Below are 16352 nucleotides of genomic sequence, written 5' to 3'. Positions count from 1 at the left end.
TAAATGGTAAGTATGTCTCACATTTCACTAACTCACTTCACTCACATTTTATTATAAAATCAATATAAAAAAGTAGGTCTCACATTCCACCAACTTTTCTTTACATTTGTTAAAACTCGTGTCCGATCAAAGTGTGACTCTTAAAACTCCCTCGACACTACTAAATCGATGCATTTTAGTTGGGCATAGAGATTAAGAGATTACATTATAAACGAATAATAAAATAAAATAAAATAAAATAAGATAAATAATAAATTAAAAGAGAGAATAAAATATGAGTGATTAAATATTTTATTTTTATCACGAATCAGAGAGAAAATGGTCCAACTAAAAATCTCAAACATAAATAGACCCAACTAAGTTGGGTTAGATAGAGAGAGAGTACAATAACATATGGCTCTGTAACTTATACACAAGAAGATTAAATCATAAGTACCTAGAAATCAAATATGACAGCTAAAGACATGTCCTTAGACCTTAGCTGAGAACCAACCGTTAATAACCTTAAACAATTATCAATAAATTAAGTAGTTGTCAATTAGTTGAATGAAATACTAGTAGATTTCCATTCCATTACTCAGTCAAATAGATGATTAAGTGATTAATATTCGAGTCATCACAAGATAAATGAAAAATTATCTTTGGGCAACATCTAATGTCAGTAACATTTTGATGCCACACTTACAATTCAAATAATTGTTTCCTAATTAATATACTAGTTTTGTTTAAAGTCACGATAACAACATAATGATATGTAATCAATTGCGAACACGATCAAATTGACTACAATAATAACCTGATCTATACAATTTGCCGAAACTTATTTACTACTTAATTCATTTACATGATCAAATTAATTTAATCTGATCGTGTCGATGCGATAACACTCCAGTATAGACAATCTGCCAAAGCTTACATACTAAATCCATTTTTTTTGTATTTTGTGAATGCTTTATACGAGAACTTTGTTACAACACAATAATGAACCGACCGCTGACCAAAACAAAAATAACCGATGACGTGGCAGATGATACGACGTGGCGAAACGTAATTGGCTTTGTCGCCAGTCGTGACAGGTAGTGTGTATACTGGTCGGGTCGCAGCGGAAATGGTAAAAGTAAAACCCAACACTCACAAAACCACCGTTCAACGCCTGAAACCACACTGATTCGGCCGTTGATTCCCGAATTCAGTCGCCGGAGCCCTACCGCCCAATCACGCATCACTCGTATTCTCCTGATCTATTCTCTCTTATTCAGTAATTGCTCATAAACTTAGTTGATTCTCTTCAATTAAGAAGGTCCTCGTTTCATAATTTAGTGTTTCAGTTTTCGTTCAATTGTAAGCCATCTGATTTGTGCTCAACGCTACAAATTTGTGGCTTGTTTATGCCGTTTCGATCCAGAGCCGTATTTATGCATATTCTATTTTGGATTATTTGCAAGCATTCCTTTTTGGGCATGATTTTGTTTTTTCTCATAGGTTTAGTTTATACGTGCATTTGGATGGTTGGTTGCTTAAATTCAAAACGGGGAGTTTCTGATGCAATCCTTTTTATAGAGTAGTATGTTATCTTGCTGAAAATTTATTTTGGGATTTAGAAAAGGGCTGATATTTACTCGAAATGCTTTCTAGGAAAGGGAATCATCAGAGGAGAGCACGTGGTGACAAGTGAAGTGGTGGGATAAAAGAGAGAAGCTATTCTTGATTCTGTAATACACAAGCCGCATTTCTACATTTCTCTGCTGTAGTAAAAACATTCAAGATACCGCAACCAGGTTCAGGGGGCGAGTTGCCCCAGAGTGGAGAGTTTATCCCTTTCCCCGTAGCACGGAGGGTGAATTCCTTCCAAAGTGTTGCCATGGATGATGATGTGGAGGGTGGGAGCTTGGGGCCTTACCAGGAAAGGCCAAGGACATTCCCAAACATGCGTACTAAACCCTACACTCCACTGGTAAGTGCATCTATTCAACTTACATATCTTGTGAGCAGAACATATCATGAAACTGTATCTGTCTGCGCTCTAATTATCTTAATTTATACCTCTCTGAGAAAATAATCTTGCTTTATGGGGTCAGCTGCACATTCTTTGAGATGTGACTAATGATTTAATGGCCATATGGATGCAAAAGAAACTTTGAACTTGTAATAGGTTGCACATTCAAAATAAACTTTAGTTTGATATTATTTGTGTAGCCGAATAAATCATACTCATGACCGGAACGTGTCCCTTTTAGTATTGTGTTATAATGTTGCATGGCATAATTTACAGTTACAAGAAATGAATCTCTATTTGGGGATGAACTAAAGCTAAAACCATTATAAATGGTTTTAAAAACTATAGTTGGCTCATATCTATTTCTTCAAGGAACTTGCTCTTCTCTCGAACTAACTAGAACCTCTTAGAATGTCCTTTTATTCTGATAAACAGGTGATGTTTACATGTGTCAAAAGTATGAAGAATGAAGCTTTATTTTTTTTGTTTTTACTTTTATTTTTATTGCACTAGTTTTTTACATTTTATCATTGCATGTTTTTTTTCCTCACTTGCCTCTGCTTAAGTGCTGACTGTAAGTTCTTTCTTCAGATATTTCGTCTACTGATGAGAATAAACAGCCGTGTTCTTTTGGTGCTTTTGATTCTTGGACTGGGAGTTCTCTTTTATATTGGTGCAATTACCTCGCCAATTATTGTGTTTGTATACGCAGTTTGCATTGTCAGTTTTTTCGTGTCCATATACCTTACAAAATGGGTGCTCTCTAAGGATGAGGGGCCTCCTGAAATGGTTCAGGTATTTTTTAGTTTTGTTATTTTGGCTCTTTTGTACCATTTTATACCTATTTCACCTAGATGCATACCGAAATATTGGTTATGACACATGCCTCCGTGATTTGCACTGACCTATAATTCATGTACAACTAATTTCCAGAAGAAATTATATAATGTTAATTATACTTGGCTGGCAATAACATGCTGCCTTTTAGCCTAAATATTTTCCATCCAGGCTTTATCAGCCAGCATGACTCTCTGTATTCTCTCCTGTTGAGCTTTGAAGATTTCTTTTTCTTGATTTCCATGATCTTATTGCTTTACATGCTAGATATCAGAGGCTATACGTGATGGTGCTGAAGGTTTCTTTAGGACTCAGTATGGAACCATCTCAAAAATGGCTGTTTTACTAGGATTAGTAATCCTGATCATATACCTATTGCGGAGTACAAGCCCACAACAAGAATCTTCTGGTTTAGGGAGGTTAGTTACCCAGCACCCGAAACTCCAGTCACCCAGAAACACACAATAACTGTACTTTACCCCTCATTTGCTACAAAATTTCTAATAATGAATTATCTGCTCTCCTGTGGTGATGCAGGGCAGCAACTGCTTATATTACTGTTGCTTCCTTCCTTCTCGGGGCTATTTGTTCTGGTATTGCTGGCTACGTAGGGATGTGGGTCTCTGTACGTGCAAATGTTCGAGTCTCAAGTGCAGCAAGACGATCTGCAAGAGAAGCATTGCAGGTGTCTGATTTTTGTTTTTCTTTTCTTTGGCATTACTCTCATATTTTGTTGGACATGTGTACTTCATGTTAGTTACAATGCATTTGAATTTCATAAGTGGCATGAATTTTTTTCAGATAGCTGTTCGTGCTGGTGGGTTTTCTGCTTTGGTGGTTGTCGGAATGGCTGTCCTTGGTATTGCTATTCTTTATTCCACCTTTTATGTTTGGCTGGGTGTAGATTCAACAGGTTCCATGAAGATCACTGACTGTAAGTTTCCCACTCCTGAGCTTCCTACCTTAATGGACTCTAAAATGCTGTTATTCTCTGTGCATTTTGTGATCTTTTCCTGCTCTAACACAAATTTTAGTTGCATCAGTCAACCATTATTTTTTCTCTTTCAGTGCCTCTTCTTCTTGTTGGATATGGTTTTGGAGCCTCTTTTGTCGCACTTTTTGCGCAGTTGGGTGGTGGTATATATACCAAAGCGGCTGATGTTGGAGCCGATCTTGTTGGAAAGGTGGAGCAGGGTATTCCTGAAGATGATCCAAGAAATCCTGCTGTCATTGCTGATTTGGTATGGAGGATTCCTCTCTTTATTCTCTCATCATAAAAAGTATTTGGAAATTGTGGCTGTTGTTGTGAGCAGCACAAAAACATGGTCCAAAAAAATAGTTTGACCCTCATTGCACAACATTTTTGGTGTTTACTTTATCATATGTGATAATATATATTTACCGGATTACCTTATCCGCCTTAATACATATTGATTGATATTTATTTCTTATCGTTGACAAATTAAAGGTTGGAGACAATGTTGGTGACTGTGCTGCTCGAGGTGCTGATCTGTTTGAAAGTATTGCTGCAGAAATAATTAGTGCAATGATACTTGGGGGTACAATGGCACAGCGCTGCAAAATTGAAGGTATGTGATCAATTCATTTATCTAGATATCTAGTAATGATTTAACCACCTTACCGTTTTATATGTTTTTCTTGCTAAACCATAATAACTGATTCTTGATGTTATTCACTCGCAGATCCATCTGGTTTTATTCTGTTTCCTCTGGTTGTTCACTCATTCGATCTGGTGATATCATCAGTTGGAATCTTTTCTATTCGCAATACACGTGGATCTGGAGCGATTGGTGTTTTAGAGGATCCAATGGCAATTCTGCAAAACGGATATTCTGTAACAATATTGTTAGCAGTTGTGACTTTCGGTTTGGTAAGAATTAATTCTGTAACAATATTAATTCTGGTTTTGTTGCCTGTAGAATTAATTTGTGCTTCTGTGCATGTTTATTTTCTGGTGCACACTTTTACTTGTTCAATCTGGTCATGGCACATATTTTGCAGTCCACACGCTGGATGTTATACACGGAACAAGCACCTTCTGCATGGCTTAACTTTGCCTTGTGTGGTTTGGTTGGGATCATTACAGCTTACCTCTTCGTCTGCATCACAAAGTATTACACCGACTACAAGCATGAGCCTGTTCGCACATTAGCTCTTGCTAGCTCCACTGGTCATGGAACTAATATTATTGCAGGAGTTAGTTTAGGTCTCGAATCAACAGCTCTTCCCGTTCTTGTTATAAGCGTATCCATAGTTTCAGCATATTGGCTGGGCCAGACTTCGGGTTTGGTTGATGAGTCTGGAAGTCCAACTGGTGGATTGTTTGGGACAGCTGTTGCCACAATGGGAATGCTCAGCACCGCAGCTTATGTCCTGACGATGGATATGTTTGGTCCAATAGCTGATAATGCTGGTGGAATTGTTGAAATGAGTCAGCAGGTACTTGAAATGATCTTAAGATGTTTACAATCCTTTAGATTACTTTTCAAGCAAGTCTAATGTTATGTGCAAACAAATGTCACAGCCTGAAAGTGTACGTCAAATTACTGATGTGCTTGATGCGGTTGGGAATACTACAAAGGCCACGACCAAGGGATTTGCAATTGGTTCTGCAGCATTAGCATCTTTTCTTCTGTTTAGTGCATACATGGATGAAGTAGGTTCATTCGCACATGTAAAATTTCATCAGGTAAGCATTCTAAGTCTTGCTAATTCTTCTTATACCTATGAAATAGGGTAAGTTTGAATTGAAGAACTCTTGTTAGGATCTATTAGTTTCATTCGTCTCGAACTATTACAGGTTGATATTGCCATTCCTGAAGTGTTTATTGGTGGACTTCTGGGCTCTATGCTTATATTTCTATTTAGTGCTTGGGCTTGTGCAGCGGTTGGTCGAAGTGCTCAGGAGGTTGTGAATGAAGTAAGAAGACAGTTCATTGAGAGGCCCGGGATCATGGTTCGTACAGTAATTTGATCTCTCAAAATAGCTTGTACAGTTTTTTCCATCACTACGGTGCTCAATACCTTACATCTATGTCAGGATTACAAGGAGAAACCTGATTATGGTCGGTGTGTATCTATAGTTGCCTCTGCTTCTTTAAGGGAGATGATTAAACCTGGAGTGCTGGCCATCATATCACCCATAGTCGTTGGTAACTTCTTGCTTCCTTCTTTACTCTTCTTGGAATCTATAAGTCCATAAAATTTTGGCACTTTATCTATTTTTGTTATATATGTATATAATTCATGAGGTTACCATCTTTTATTTTCTGTATTTGTTTGCATTACATGGGAGATTAGCATATTTTATTCAATTTCTACTTTGTTAAAAAAAAGTGGCTTTCAACTGAAAATCCGCTACTGGTGTCAAAAACCTTGTGTCTAGTTGAGAGGTGATAGTCTAAGCGTTCAATAGATAAACCATTAGAAATTTTCTTCCTTGTAGGTATCGTGTTCCGGGTGCTAGGCTATTACACAGGCCAGCCACTCCTCGGGGCAAAAGTCGTGGCATCGATGTTGATGTTTGCCACAGTTTCTGGCATCCTTATGGCCCTTTTCCTCAACACTGCTGGAGGTGCCTGGGATAATGCAAAGAAGTACATAGAGACAGGAGCTCTGGGAGGCAAAGGGAGTGAGTGCCATAAGGCAGCTGTCACTGGTGATACGTAAGTTGCTCGCATTCATGTTTCAAGTATCGCACTTTCACCCGTTTCGTAACTTGGTCAAATTGTTGGAAAAACCATGTTCATCATTAAAATTCTGGTCTTTCCCGCAACTTGAAAAATCTGCAGTAAAAAACCATGAAGTTTGGATTTTGTTTGTAATCATCCCACGATGAACCAGAATTCAACCAAACTTCATGGCGTTTCAAGCAATTTGCCCTCGTAATTTTCACACGGACCTTTGAAACTTGCAATAATTTCACCATCAATCTGTTTCGGTCACCGAGGTGGTTGTGTCTGGCCGACTCTAGTGAGGCATGTCACGTCAGCTCACTAGTTGGCAGCACGCTATTGCAATGTTTCATAGGTCTGAGTTGAAATCGCGAGACTAGTAAAGAATCGTAACGAATTACAAAACTGTTGTGTATATATGCAGAGTGGGTGACCCATTTAAAGACACAGCAGGACCTTCTCTTCATGTTCTCATCAAAATGTTGGCTACGATCACTCTTGTAATGGCTCCAGTCTTTCTGTGAATTGTCATCTCAGGAGATTGCTGTTTCACAATACTCTTTAGCATAATGCGAATATATATATATATATATTATATATATACGCTCGAGTTTTTTTGATGTAATCGGAGATGCCAATTGAAAGTAATATTAACATAACTTCTCTCTCTCATATTTTTTGCTTTGCCTCTAATTATGTATGGTTTCTTTGAGACAAATTCTATTATCCCGTTCTCCACCAACGCCGAGCAGGTTCTCTTCTTTTAGCCGTTGCTCATCTCCGCGGCAGCCTCATCCGCCAGATGATTTCCTCGTCCTTGTTTGTTTTCGTTGCCTCCCCCTTCATCCTTCTTACTGGCCGGGTTTGATCCTCGTTCACTGTGTTCAGGCGTTCACACGGTGTCTCCCTTTCTTTAATATGATGCTAAAACCTTATGCTTTGAAGATGATAATCAAATATTCCTACTGTATAGGTGAGGTGTAGTAAGTAAAGAAATAAAGTTGTAATGCAAGTGTCACATTATATAGCATTCTATGCACTAGAACCTATATACTTTATAGAAAAAATTTATGAACCTGCTTACATATATGAATGCATTGAATTCGAATGAACCCTATCTCGAAACTAGGTGGACTAGTTCAAAAGTCAAACTATCTTTTGCATAATCCACTTGGTATAATGTGTACAAATCCACTTGAGATGGCAACAACACATCTAAACATTTGTATGCGTTAGATCAAGATCAAAATAGAGGACCAATTAACCCAAGGTATAGTTAGTTTAGTGGAAGGTATGGATCAGCCTTGAATCTTTAGGCCAGCTGTTTCATCCTTCAAAATGCTAAAAATCAACGAGGAAATTAGTCACTAAGCAGCAATGGAATTGATGAGGTCCACTTAGGATGTAATGGATATTGGAACTTGGTAGAGGTAGTTGGTAGATGATAGAAATACAAATACATTTCCGAAAAAGGGAACATGCATCACAAATTGGATTCCAGTCCCAATTCAGAGCATCAAAAGCCTATCTCTCTAGCATCCACACATTTTTAATAAAGTATGAAGAAAGCAGTCCACTTTGCTTTCCCACCCCGAATCAAATAACGGGTTGTTATTTAGACATGTCATCTATCAAAATTCCACAACACCCAATCATTTCATTTCCCATCGTGATCATTCCCAAACTCCATAAATCTATCTCACCAAATTTGGTAAGATCAATTACTCCCTTCGTCCCCAATTAATTGACACTCTTTGACCGGACACGAGTTTTAAGAAATGTAAAGAAAAGTTGATTGAAAAAGTTAGTGGAATGTGAGACCTACTTACCATTTATGGTAAAAATGAAGTGTGGCAATTATTAAGGGACGGACCGAAATGAAAAATAGTGACAATTACTCGGGGATGGATGGAGTATTAGTTTACTTGAGAAAAAGTTAATTTATTTATGAATTTAATTAAAACATCTGGGCATATGTATAGTACATGGAACGTGCATAATATTTTGGTAATATATTAATGATTTGTATATGAATTTTTTACTTTTTTGGAACCATAAAATGTAATTAATGCATACTATAATTCAAATTTGAAAAGTAACAGAGAGACAATTCAAATATATTAAAAATAAAATTGAAAATGAGGCTGAAGGCTAATCAAGTCCTTTTAACTTGTCCACTAACTATATTTATTATGTTAATATATAATTAATACTCCCTCAGTCCCCAAACAGTATAAACTTTGAGTTTGACACAAGTTTTAATACATTATTGGTAAAGTAAGAGATATATAAAGAAAATTTTTTAAGTATTGTTAGTGGAGAATGGATCTCACCTCATTAGAGAAGAGAGTTTCCAAAATTGGAATGTTCATACTCTTTAGGTATGGACGAAAAAGGAAATAGTGCGTACTCTTCAGGGACAGAGGGAGTACATCAAATTACTAATATAATCTTATTTGGTTATATAAAATTTAGTTCTTTATCATCCCTTTTCTTTTATACTTTATGTTCATTAATTTTTGAGTAGTGTAATTTTATGTTTTATGTTACAGAGAATAAAATAATAGAGCAGTATTTCATTTTATGAAATGTTTTAGTTAAGTGGAATGTCTCTAAAAGATAAATACAGCAAGTATTTCAAGTATATTGGAACTGATGGAGTACTAGTTTCTATGTCCGTTATTTATTTTTCATGTTTTAATTGACAAATATTTTAATAATTTGGTCGATTAAGTTGGTAGAATATGTTGCGAGTAGAACTGTCGAATACGTGTTTTAATTTTGAGAAAATTATTGAATTATGGTGGATTCACCAGTAGAGAATTTGGTAAATAATTATCTCATATTTTCTTTTTCGTCCGTTCGCAAATACTCATCTCATCACTACTTTTAGTAATTGTACCTCATAATTTACAAACTTCTCTCGCTCACATTTTATCATAAAATTAACATATAAATATATGTTTCATATTCTACTAATTTTTTAAGTTAACTTTCTTTTACGTTTCTTAAACTCGAGTCGAGTCAAACTAAGACAATTAATCACATACAATTACAATAATACTCTCCCTCCTCAAAGGAAGATTCATTTTTCTCAAACGTTATTCGTTTAATCGGGATTTTACGATTTTTCCCTTAAAGTTATTCTCTCCGTCCCACTTAAGATAACACGTTTTCCTTTTTAGTTTATCCCAAATAAGGTGATACATTTACTTTTTTAAAAAAACTTTCTCTCTCCAATTAATCCCGTCAACCACTTTTTTTCCTTATTCCAATTCCTCTCTCTTTCTCTCTATTTTAATATTTACACTCACTTTTTCTCTTTCCAATTAAACATATTACCCAATAACTCCTAAATTCTCGCATTCTCATGCCGACCAAGAAACGGATCCTCTTGCTAGGACAGGGGGAGTACTTCTTTTCAAACTAAAGTTGACATGATTTAAGTTAAAAAGCTGACGTGTTAGTACTACGATATGCAAATTAAAACGATGATTAAAAGGAAATTGTTATTAGTATGAGAGGAAGTCAAATGAGGTTGGGATACATATAAAAGGACAAGATCACATGGGCTTCACAAGCTATGATTGGATTGAATCCGAATACAACACCCCATACATACTGCTGTCCCCTTCCATACAAGTGGGCCCCGGAATCCTAGTCAGAATAATGAAATGGACCACCTGATTTTCACGTGCCTCAATCCGCCATCTCACCGAGAATCTAATTTAGTTTCTTTAATGTGCCACGTCATCCAACAAGATAAAAGCTCAAATCTCATCATTTGGAGTCGTGGAACCACACAAATATCATTATTATCACTTGAGATATTAATTTTTTTTTAGTTTGCTGTAAAAATTGTTAAATATCTTGTTCATATTAGTAATTAGTCATTCACAATTTAAGCTTACTGGACAAAGTCAAAAGAATAATTTGAGAGTAAGGATTATAAGTTATAATTATATGAGAGTAATTTACAAAATTACTAAAATGGTACATTTAGAGTAAGTCTTTGAGATTAGATAACTAGGAGGAGTACTAAAAAGTTATAGATGTCCTTTAGCCTATTTTGTGCCATTATAGGGAATAAATTATATATTTTGGGTAAAATAAACTAGAATTGTTAAGTGAATAAATCTTTATTCTTTATTTGTCCACGAATCCCACTGTTTTTATGTAAGCATCTAATTGACCACACAAATTAAATAAACAATTCTACTTTTGGGTATGATCAAACTATTAATCAATCACTAAATATATTAAAAAACCAAAACAGGAATGAATACTGGGGGCGGCTTCATGGTTTTGGAACAGTTAGATTTCCATAAGTAGATGCAACTTGCACTTTCCTTGATTATGACTAATTTCTTCCTTTCTTAATGCTAATAATTATCAGCACTAGTAACTAAATACTCCCTCCGACCACTCCAGGCTAAGATGACACATTCCTTAGCCGATACGGGAATTTAGGAGTTATTGATTAATGTGTTTAATTGGAGAGATAAAAGGTTCGTGGAAGTATTAAAATAGAGAGAGAAAGAAAGATGGATATTTTAATAGGGGTGAAAAAAAGTGGTTTGGTGTATTAATTGAAGAGAATAAGTTTCCAAAAAAAAGAAATGTATCATCTTAATTGAAATAAACTAAAAAGAAAAATATGTGACGGAAGGAGTTGTATACTAATATAAAAAGTAATAGTACTACTAGTATTTTATATCTCAAATTAGGACCTTTTCATTTAAATGTCATGCTACATAAATTCCAATGATTAAATGTCGATCTATTTCGTTAGAATTATATTCAGTGATAGAAAAGTTGAACCATGTTGCCAGAATCTTGCAAAGATCGTTGATGAAAAATTGATCCATTTCATCACGATTCGATATTAAACTTGTTTTATGTTCTAGCACATAACTCAACATCGTTCAATAAAAGTATAAAAATAATTTATACTAGTATTGTTTTGTGTCTCAATAATCAACTTTTGAGTGAATTTTTGTACTTGAAGACATTTTATAAAAATGTTAAAAAATTGGAAAGTGAAAACAGAAAAAGTAATGACATTTTTATAAAATATACTAGTGAATATTGAAAATATGAAATAGACTACTAGTCCACTTTTATAAATATCAAGCCCACATTCAAACCCCCCATTTCTATTGCTCTCCAAAATTTATCCAAAAACAGACAAACATGTCTACAAAAATCTATCCATACATAAAAACAGAGCATATATAGATAGAGAAGGATAAAGAGGAGAGAGGGAGAGGGAGAGGGAGAGGGAGGGAGAGAGGGAGAGAGAGGGAGAGAGAGAGAGAGAGAGAGATTGAATCAATGGCGACAAGCAGGTGTGAGCTGTGCAGCAATCCGGCGAGGATGTTCTGCGATTCCGATCAAGCGAGTTTATGCTGGGACTGCGACGAGAAGGTCCACGCCGCCAATTTCCTGGTGGCGAAGCACTCGCGCACGCTCCTCTGCCACGTCTGCCACTCCCCGACGCCGTGGAAGGCCGCCGGCCCCAAGCTCGGCCCCACCGTCTCCGTCTGCCACGCCTGCAGTCTCCGATCTCAAACCGCCGAAGACCGATCTCGCAGCAGCGGCGAAAGCGACAGCGACGGAGAGGATCGGGAGTATTCCACCGCCGAGAGCGACGATTCGAGCGAAGACGACGACGATTACGAGCACGGCGATGAAGAGGAGGAGGAGGAAGGTGACGTGGATGAGAATCAGGTGGTGCCGTGGTCGGCCTCCGCCTCCGATTCTCCGCCGGCGGTTTCGACCAGCGGCGGCGAGTTGGAGGAGGAGAATGTTTCTCTCTCTTCATCTAAAAGAGCGCGTGACGATCCTTTTCCGTCTTCTGAGGTAATTTTGATTCTTCTTCCGTCAAATTGTTTCGCATACACATTCAATTTGATTAATTAGGGCTGGTGATTAGGATGAGGATGGATGCTCGTCAGGGAGGAATGGGGAAATGAGTTATGAAATCGAATCCTATGAGAATTGTAGCTCGTCATCGTCGGGAATGCTGAGACCATTGAAGATGAGGAGAGAGGGCGGTGGTGGTGCGTCGTCGGGGACGGCGGCGATTGTGGAGAAGCTGCGGAGGTTCGAGCAGGAAATCGTGAGGGAAGAGAGAAGTGATGCCATGATATTAGGTCTTTGCAATCTCACTAGAGATTGAATTCTGCAACTCTGATCTACATCAAAAAAAAAAAAATTATAATTATTTTGAGTTAGTTTTTCGTTTTGAATTAATAAAACTCCATGTGTTTTACTAATATTTCTGATCATATGAATTCTAATTGTCTCTCTTTTATTACTTCAAATTGGTTAATTACTAGATACTACTCATTCATACTCATCTTTTTCAACTAAAATAATCACAAATTTTATCCAAGATGAATAATCATACGATAATAAATGATAGTCACCTCTTTCAACTAAAATAATCAAATTTCTTCATAGATGAATAATCATACGATAATGAGTCATAACAACAAAACCGACACCTAAGAATAAACGGATTTGAGAATCATAGCCAAAAACTAGTAATTCATAACGAAGAGTAATCTAGAGCCTAAAAAATCACCAACTCTCTCTCTCTCTCTCTCTCTCATCATACTCCCTCCGTCTTCTATTTTTAAGAGACGGACAAAAAATGAAAGTATTTTATGCGGTCTGTGAAAGCTAGGGTTTAAGGTACACACTTTGTTCAACAATCGCAAGTAGCAATGACTCACAAACTTCCTATGTCTACAGTTCTCCTCTCAAATTCTTATATTCTCTACGTAAAAAAAAATAGTCTTATTTGTGAACGACACAAATTTTAATGAGAAATTGGTAAAACAAAAGAGATGAGAAGAAAAAGTGTGTAAAATGAGATAGCAAGAAAAAGTAGGAAAAGTAGGAGAAATAAACTTTCCATTTTAAGAAATAAGACTATTTTCGTGGATATACCAAAATGCAAAATGAGATTATTTTTCATGAAGAGATCAAAAACTAGTATTTGCAAACAAGAGATTTGCCTGGTGATATAGACATACATATATGGTTCTACAATCAGTAGTAGAAAATAGCCTTAAAGAGAAGCATTAAGAAGATGAAAAACCAAAGTCACGAAATTAACCAAATGTAACTCAAATATCATTCAAACTGATACAAAGGAAAGGAGAAGAAATCATGAGGTATACAGAAACTAACAGCGATTTACATATCACAAAAGACAATGACATGGTTTCGAACACTCAGCACATAAGATACCGATAGGATACAAGTGAAAATGTTACATAAGGATGGGATGCAGTAATAATGATGGAACGAAATACTGCTCACAGAGATGCCTTCTATTGTGCTGCAAAAAAACAAGGAATAATCATCAGAATTCGACAGCACAAAGAAATACACTCTTCAAGAAAAGCGAACTTCTATAACCATTAGGCAGTATATGGTAATATTGACAACAAAAACTCAGAGGAAAGTAAATACAGACCGGTGTCCATGAAATGAGCTTCGAAGCCAGGTTGTAATTAGGAATCTGCAAAACCATTAACCCATAGTGATTAAAAACGCAGATGTTTAGGGGGTGTTTTGCTGAACTTAAAAGGTGTTCGGCATCAATTATAGAAATGCATAGTGATTAGGAAAGGACACTCTGAATCATAGAACCTCTTAAAAAGTGTTCAGCAAAAAAAGTTCCTAAATACTACTACTAGCTTATAAGATCTAAGAATAAGCCCCGACAGCTTATAAGCCTTCAAGTAGTTTTTTGAACTCATCTTCTTGTTTCATGATCTTATAAGCAATAATCAATTTACAAACACGTCAACAAAAACAGCTCAGCTGAACAACCCATGTCTTATAACATGTCAAAAGTGCATGAAAATGCAGTTCAAGGAACATCCTCCCCTGAAGGACTTAAATCTAGACATTCCAAACCTTCAATAAACCAAGCCAACATCTCAGTCTTTCAATTCAGCATCAAAGTTTTGTCAATCCAAGTCATGGTGAGGCTTGAGCATACGGGTTCCATGTCAATACCCAAACCGACTAACAAGCCTACTTGTAAAGTACATTAAACGGGAAAACAGAAAAGATTCCTCATTTCTCTAAAATTTGTTTAATTTGGAAGATCTAAGCTTTTGCTCTTCTTCGACAAACTTTAAATTCCACAGCCGAGTGACCATTCAGTACATAAAACTCATCATTATTAGTGTAACAAACACGCAAATGCAACATCCTTTCTGGCAAAAACACATAATCTACACAAGAAAATGATGCACTAAGTTGCAAGTTTGATCTTTAGTGCCTGTCACTACTTAAAATGAGTAAAAGAACTAAATTTTTCTGTTCGCAAAGAGGCTAATGCCAATCGAGAACTTTGACGTCATTTATATAATTATATTGCAGTGTCCAGGTAAGAAGCATGGCAAATAAGATTTTCTTATAAGTAATCTTAAGCGGATTAATCCCGAAGTATCTACAAGTGAAATACGTGTATTTAAAGTGTGCCGCAACCAAGGGGAAGATCAAGAAATTAAAGAAAACAGACATTATGAGCAATACATAAATGGACTAGCTTGCCCTATGTGAGCAAGGATAAAACAAATGAACATAAATACATACCAAATATAGATTGCCACACTCATCCCACTAAAACTACAAGGAATTAGGGCACCAATCGGTATAACCATATCATACGCCAATTCAAGCATTTAATTTGACATCCATGGCATCTATCATCAACAATCACACAATTCTACGTAATTCCATCTAAATTGGATATGATTCATCAAGTTCATCGATCAAAAACAGCTCAAATTTACAATGAATGCGCAAAAATAGAAAAAAAAAAAGCAAACCTAACATTGACGAGAGGGCAAACCTTTTCTACCATCAGACGCATCATGATACTCAGGCTCATCCTCATCCTCGGCCGCAGACGCCACGGAAACGACAGTCCCTTCAGCGCTATCCTTCTCATCAGGATATCTCACAACAACAACAGGACAGACGCAGTGCCTCACGCAGTAATCGCTCACGCTCCCGAGCCTCCCATCGCTCCCCCTCTTCGTAGCCCCAAATCCCCTGCTCCCCATGATCAAGGCGGAAAGCCCTAGGCGCTCCACCTCCAAGCAGAGGCGCTCCTTCATGTCGTGATCCTTCACAATGTGGATTTTAAACGGGATCTGCGCGTCGACAAGCGGCTGCGAGAGATCGGAAGCTTTGGTGGTGGTGAAGGTGTCGAAATCGTCCTCGAGCTTGCGCTGCGACTCCTCGTTGTCGGCGTCGACGATGGAGAGGTCGACGGAGCCCCAGTCGGCGCCGTAGAGGACGGAGGTGGGACGGACGTGGACGAGGATGACGGCGTCTCCGGGGCGGATGTAGTGGCTGACCGCCCACTTGACGGCGAAGGCGGACTCGTCGCTGAGGTCGACGGCGATGCCGATCTTGCGCTGGGCGTTGGCGGTGGGGGTTTCGGTGGAGAGGGGGGTGGTGGGGGGAGGGAAGCGGGGGGGGGAGGAGCGGACCTTGATGGCGGCGAGGGGAGGGAGATCGGAGTCCGGCTGCATTGCGGTGGCGCTAGGGTTTGAGTTTGGGGGTGCGATTTGGGTTTGACTTTCAGTTGGATTTTTGTTGACTGGATTTGATGAGTGAAAGTTCTTCAATTTTTCGAGGTTTAAAAATTACGAGGTTAGGTGGTTTTTTATTTTTAATTTACTAAAATAATTAGGAATATGCCTAGAAGTTTCTAGGCGCATCTACATAATATGGCATCTTTTCTTATTATTGGAATTGGAATTGAAATTGGAATTGGTATTGGTATT

At 37.4% G+C, this 16352-nt stretch overlaps 3 protein-coding genes across 6 annotated transcripts; 2 read left to right on the top strand and 1 right to left on the bottom strand.

The window, feature by feature from the left end:
* The first annotated feature begins 1078 nt into the window (after positions 1-1078).
* On the top strand, positions 1079-7200 carry LOC121777618 (pyrophosphate-energized membrane proton pump 2-like). 3 transcript variants are annotated; one of them, XM_042174928.1, is made up of 15 exons: positions 1079-1228; positions 1636-1954; positions 2588-2791; positions 3101-3252; positions 3371-3518; positions 3635-3767; positions 3902-4074; positions 4302-4422; positions 4537-4724; positions 4856-5293; positions 5379-5543; positions 5655-5810; positions 5895-6006; positions 6300-6519; positions 6953-7200. In XM_042174928.1, exons 2-15 carry the CDS (start codon positions 1862-1864, stop codon positions 7050-7052), a joined length of 2403 nt encoding a protein of 800 aa, XP_042030862.1. In that variant the 5' UTR covers positions 1079-1228; positions 1636-1861; the 3' UTR covers positions 7053-7200. The 3 variants fall into 3 exon arrangements, with proteins under 3 accessions (XP_042030862.1, XP_042030863.1, XP_042030864.1); XM_042174929.1 differs by having other exon boundaries at positions 1117-1258; XM_042174930.1 differs by lacking the exon at positions 1079-1228 and adding an exon at positions 1285-1300.
* A 4504-nt stretch (positions 7201-11704) lies between these two features.
* On the top strand, positions 11705-12847 carry LOC121776048 (zinc finger protein CONSTANS-like). The gene is made up of 2 exons (XM_042173164.1): positions 11705-12390; positions 12464-12847. The coding sequence occupies exons 1-2, from the start codon at positions 11863-11865 to the stop codon at positions 12707-12709; spliced, it is 774 nt and encodes a 257-aa protein (XP_042029098.1). The 5' UTR covers positions 11705-11862; the 3' UTR covers positions 12710-12847.
* A 781-nt stretch (positions 12848-13628) lies between these two features.
* On the bottom strand, positions 13629-16208 carry LOC121776049 (universal stress protein PHOS32-like). Of its 2 annotated transcripts, none has more exons than XM_042173165.1 (3): positions 15387-16208; positions 14018-14062; positions 13629-13879 (listed from the first exon to the last, which is right to left on the bottom strand). In XM_042173165.1, exon 1 carries the CDS (start codon positions 16095-16097, stop codon positions 15387-15389), a length of 711 nt encoding a protein of 236 aa, XP_042029099.1. In that variant the 5' UTR covers positions 16098-16208; the 3' UTR covers positions 13629-13879; positions 14018-14062. The 2 variants fall into 2 exon arrangements, with proteins under 2 accessions (XP_042029099.1, XP_042029100.1); XM_042173166.1 differs by having other exon boundaries at positions 15410-16204.
* Between the last annotated feature and the right edge of the window lie 144 nt (positions 16209-16352).

Source organism: Salvia splendens, chromosome 18 (assembly GCF_004379255.2).
Source record: "Salvia splendens isolate huo1 chromosome 18, SspV2, whole genome shotgun sequence".
In the NCBI taxonomy this organism is placed as follows: domain Eukaryota; kingdom Viridiplantae; phylum Streptophyta; class Magnoliopsida; order Lamiales; family Lamiaceae; genus Salvia; species Salvia splendens.
This window is presented reverse-complemented; position numbering and strand designations above follow the sequence as displayed.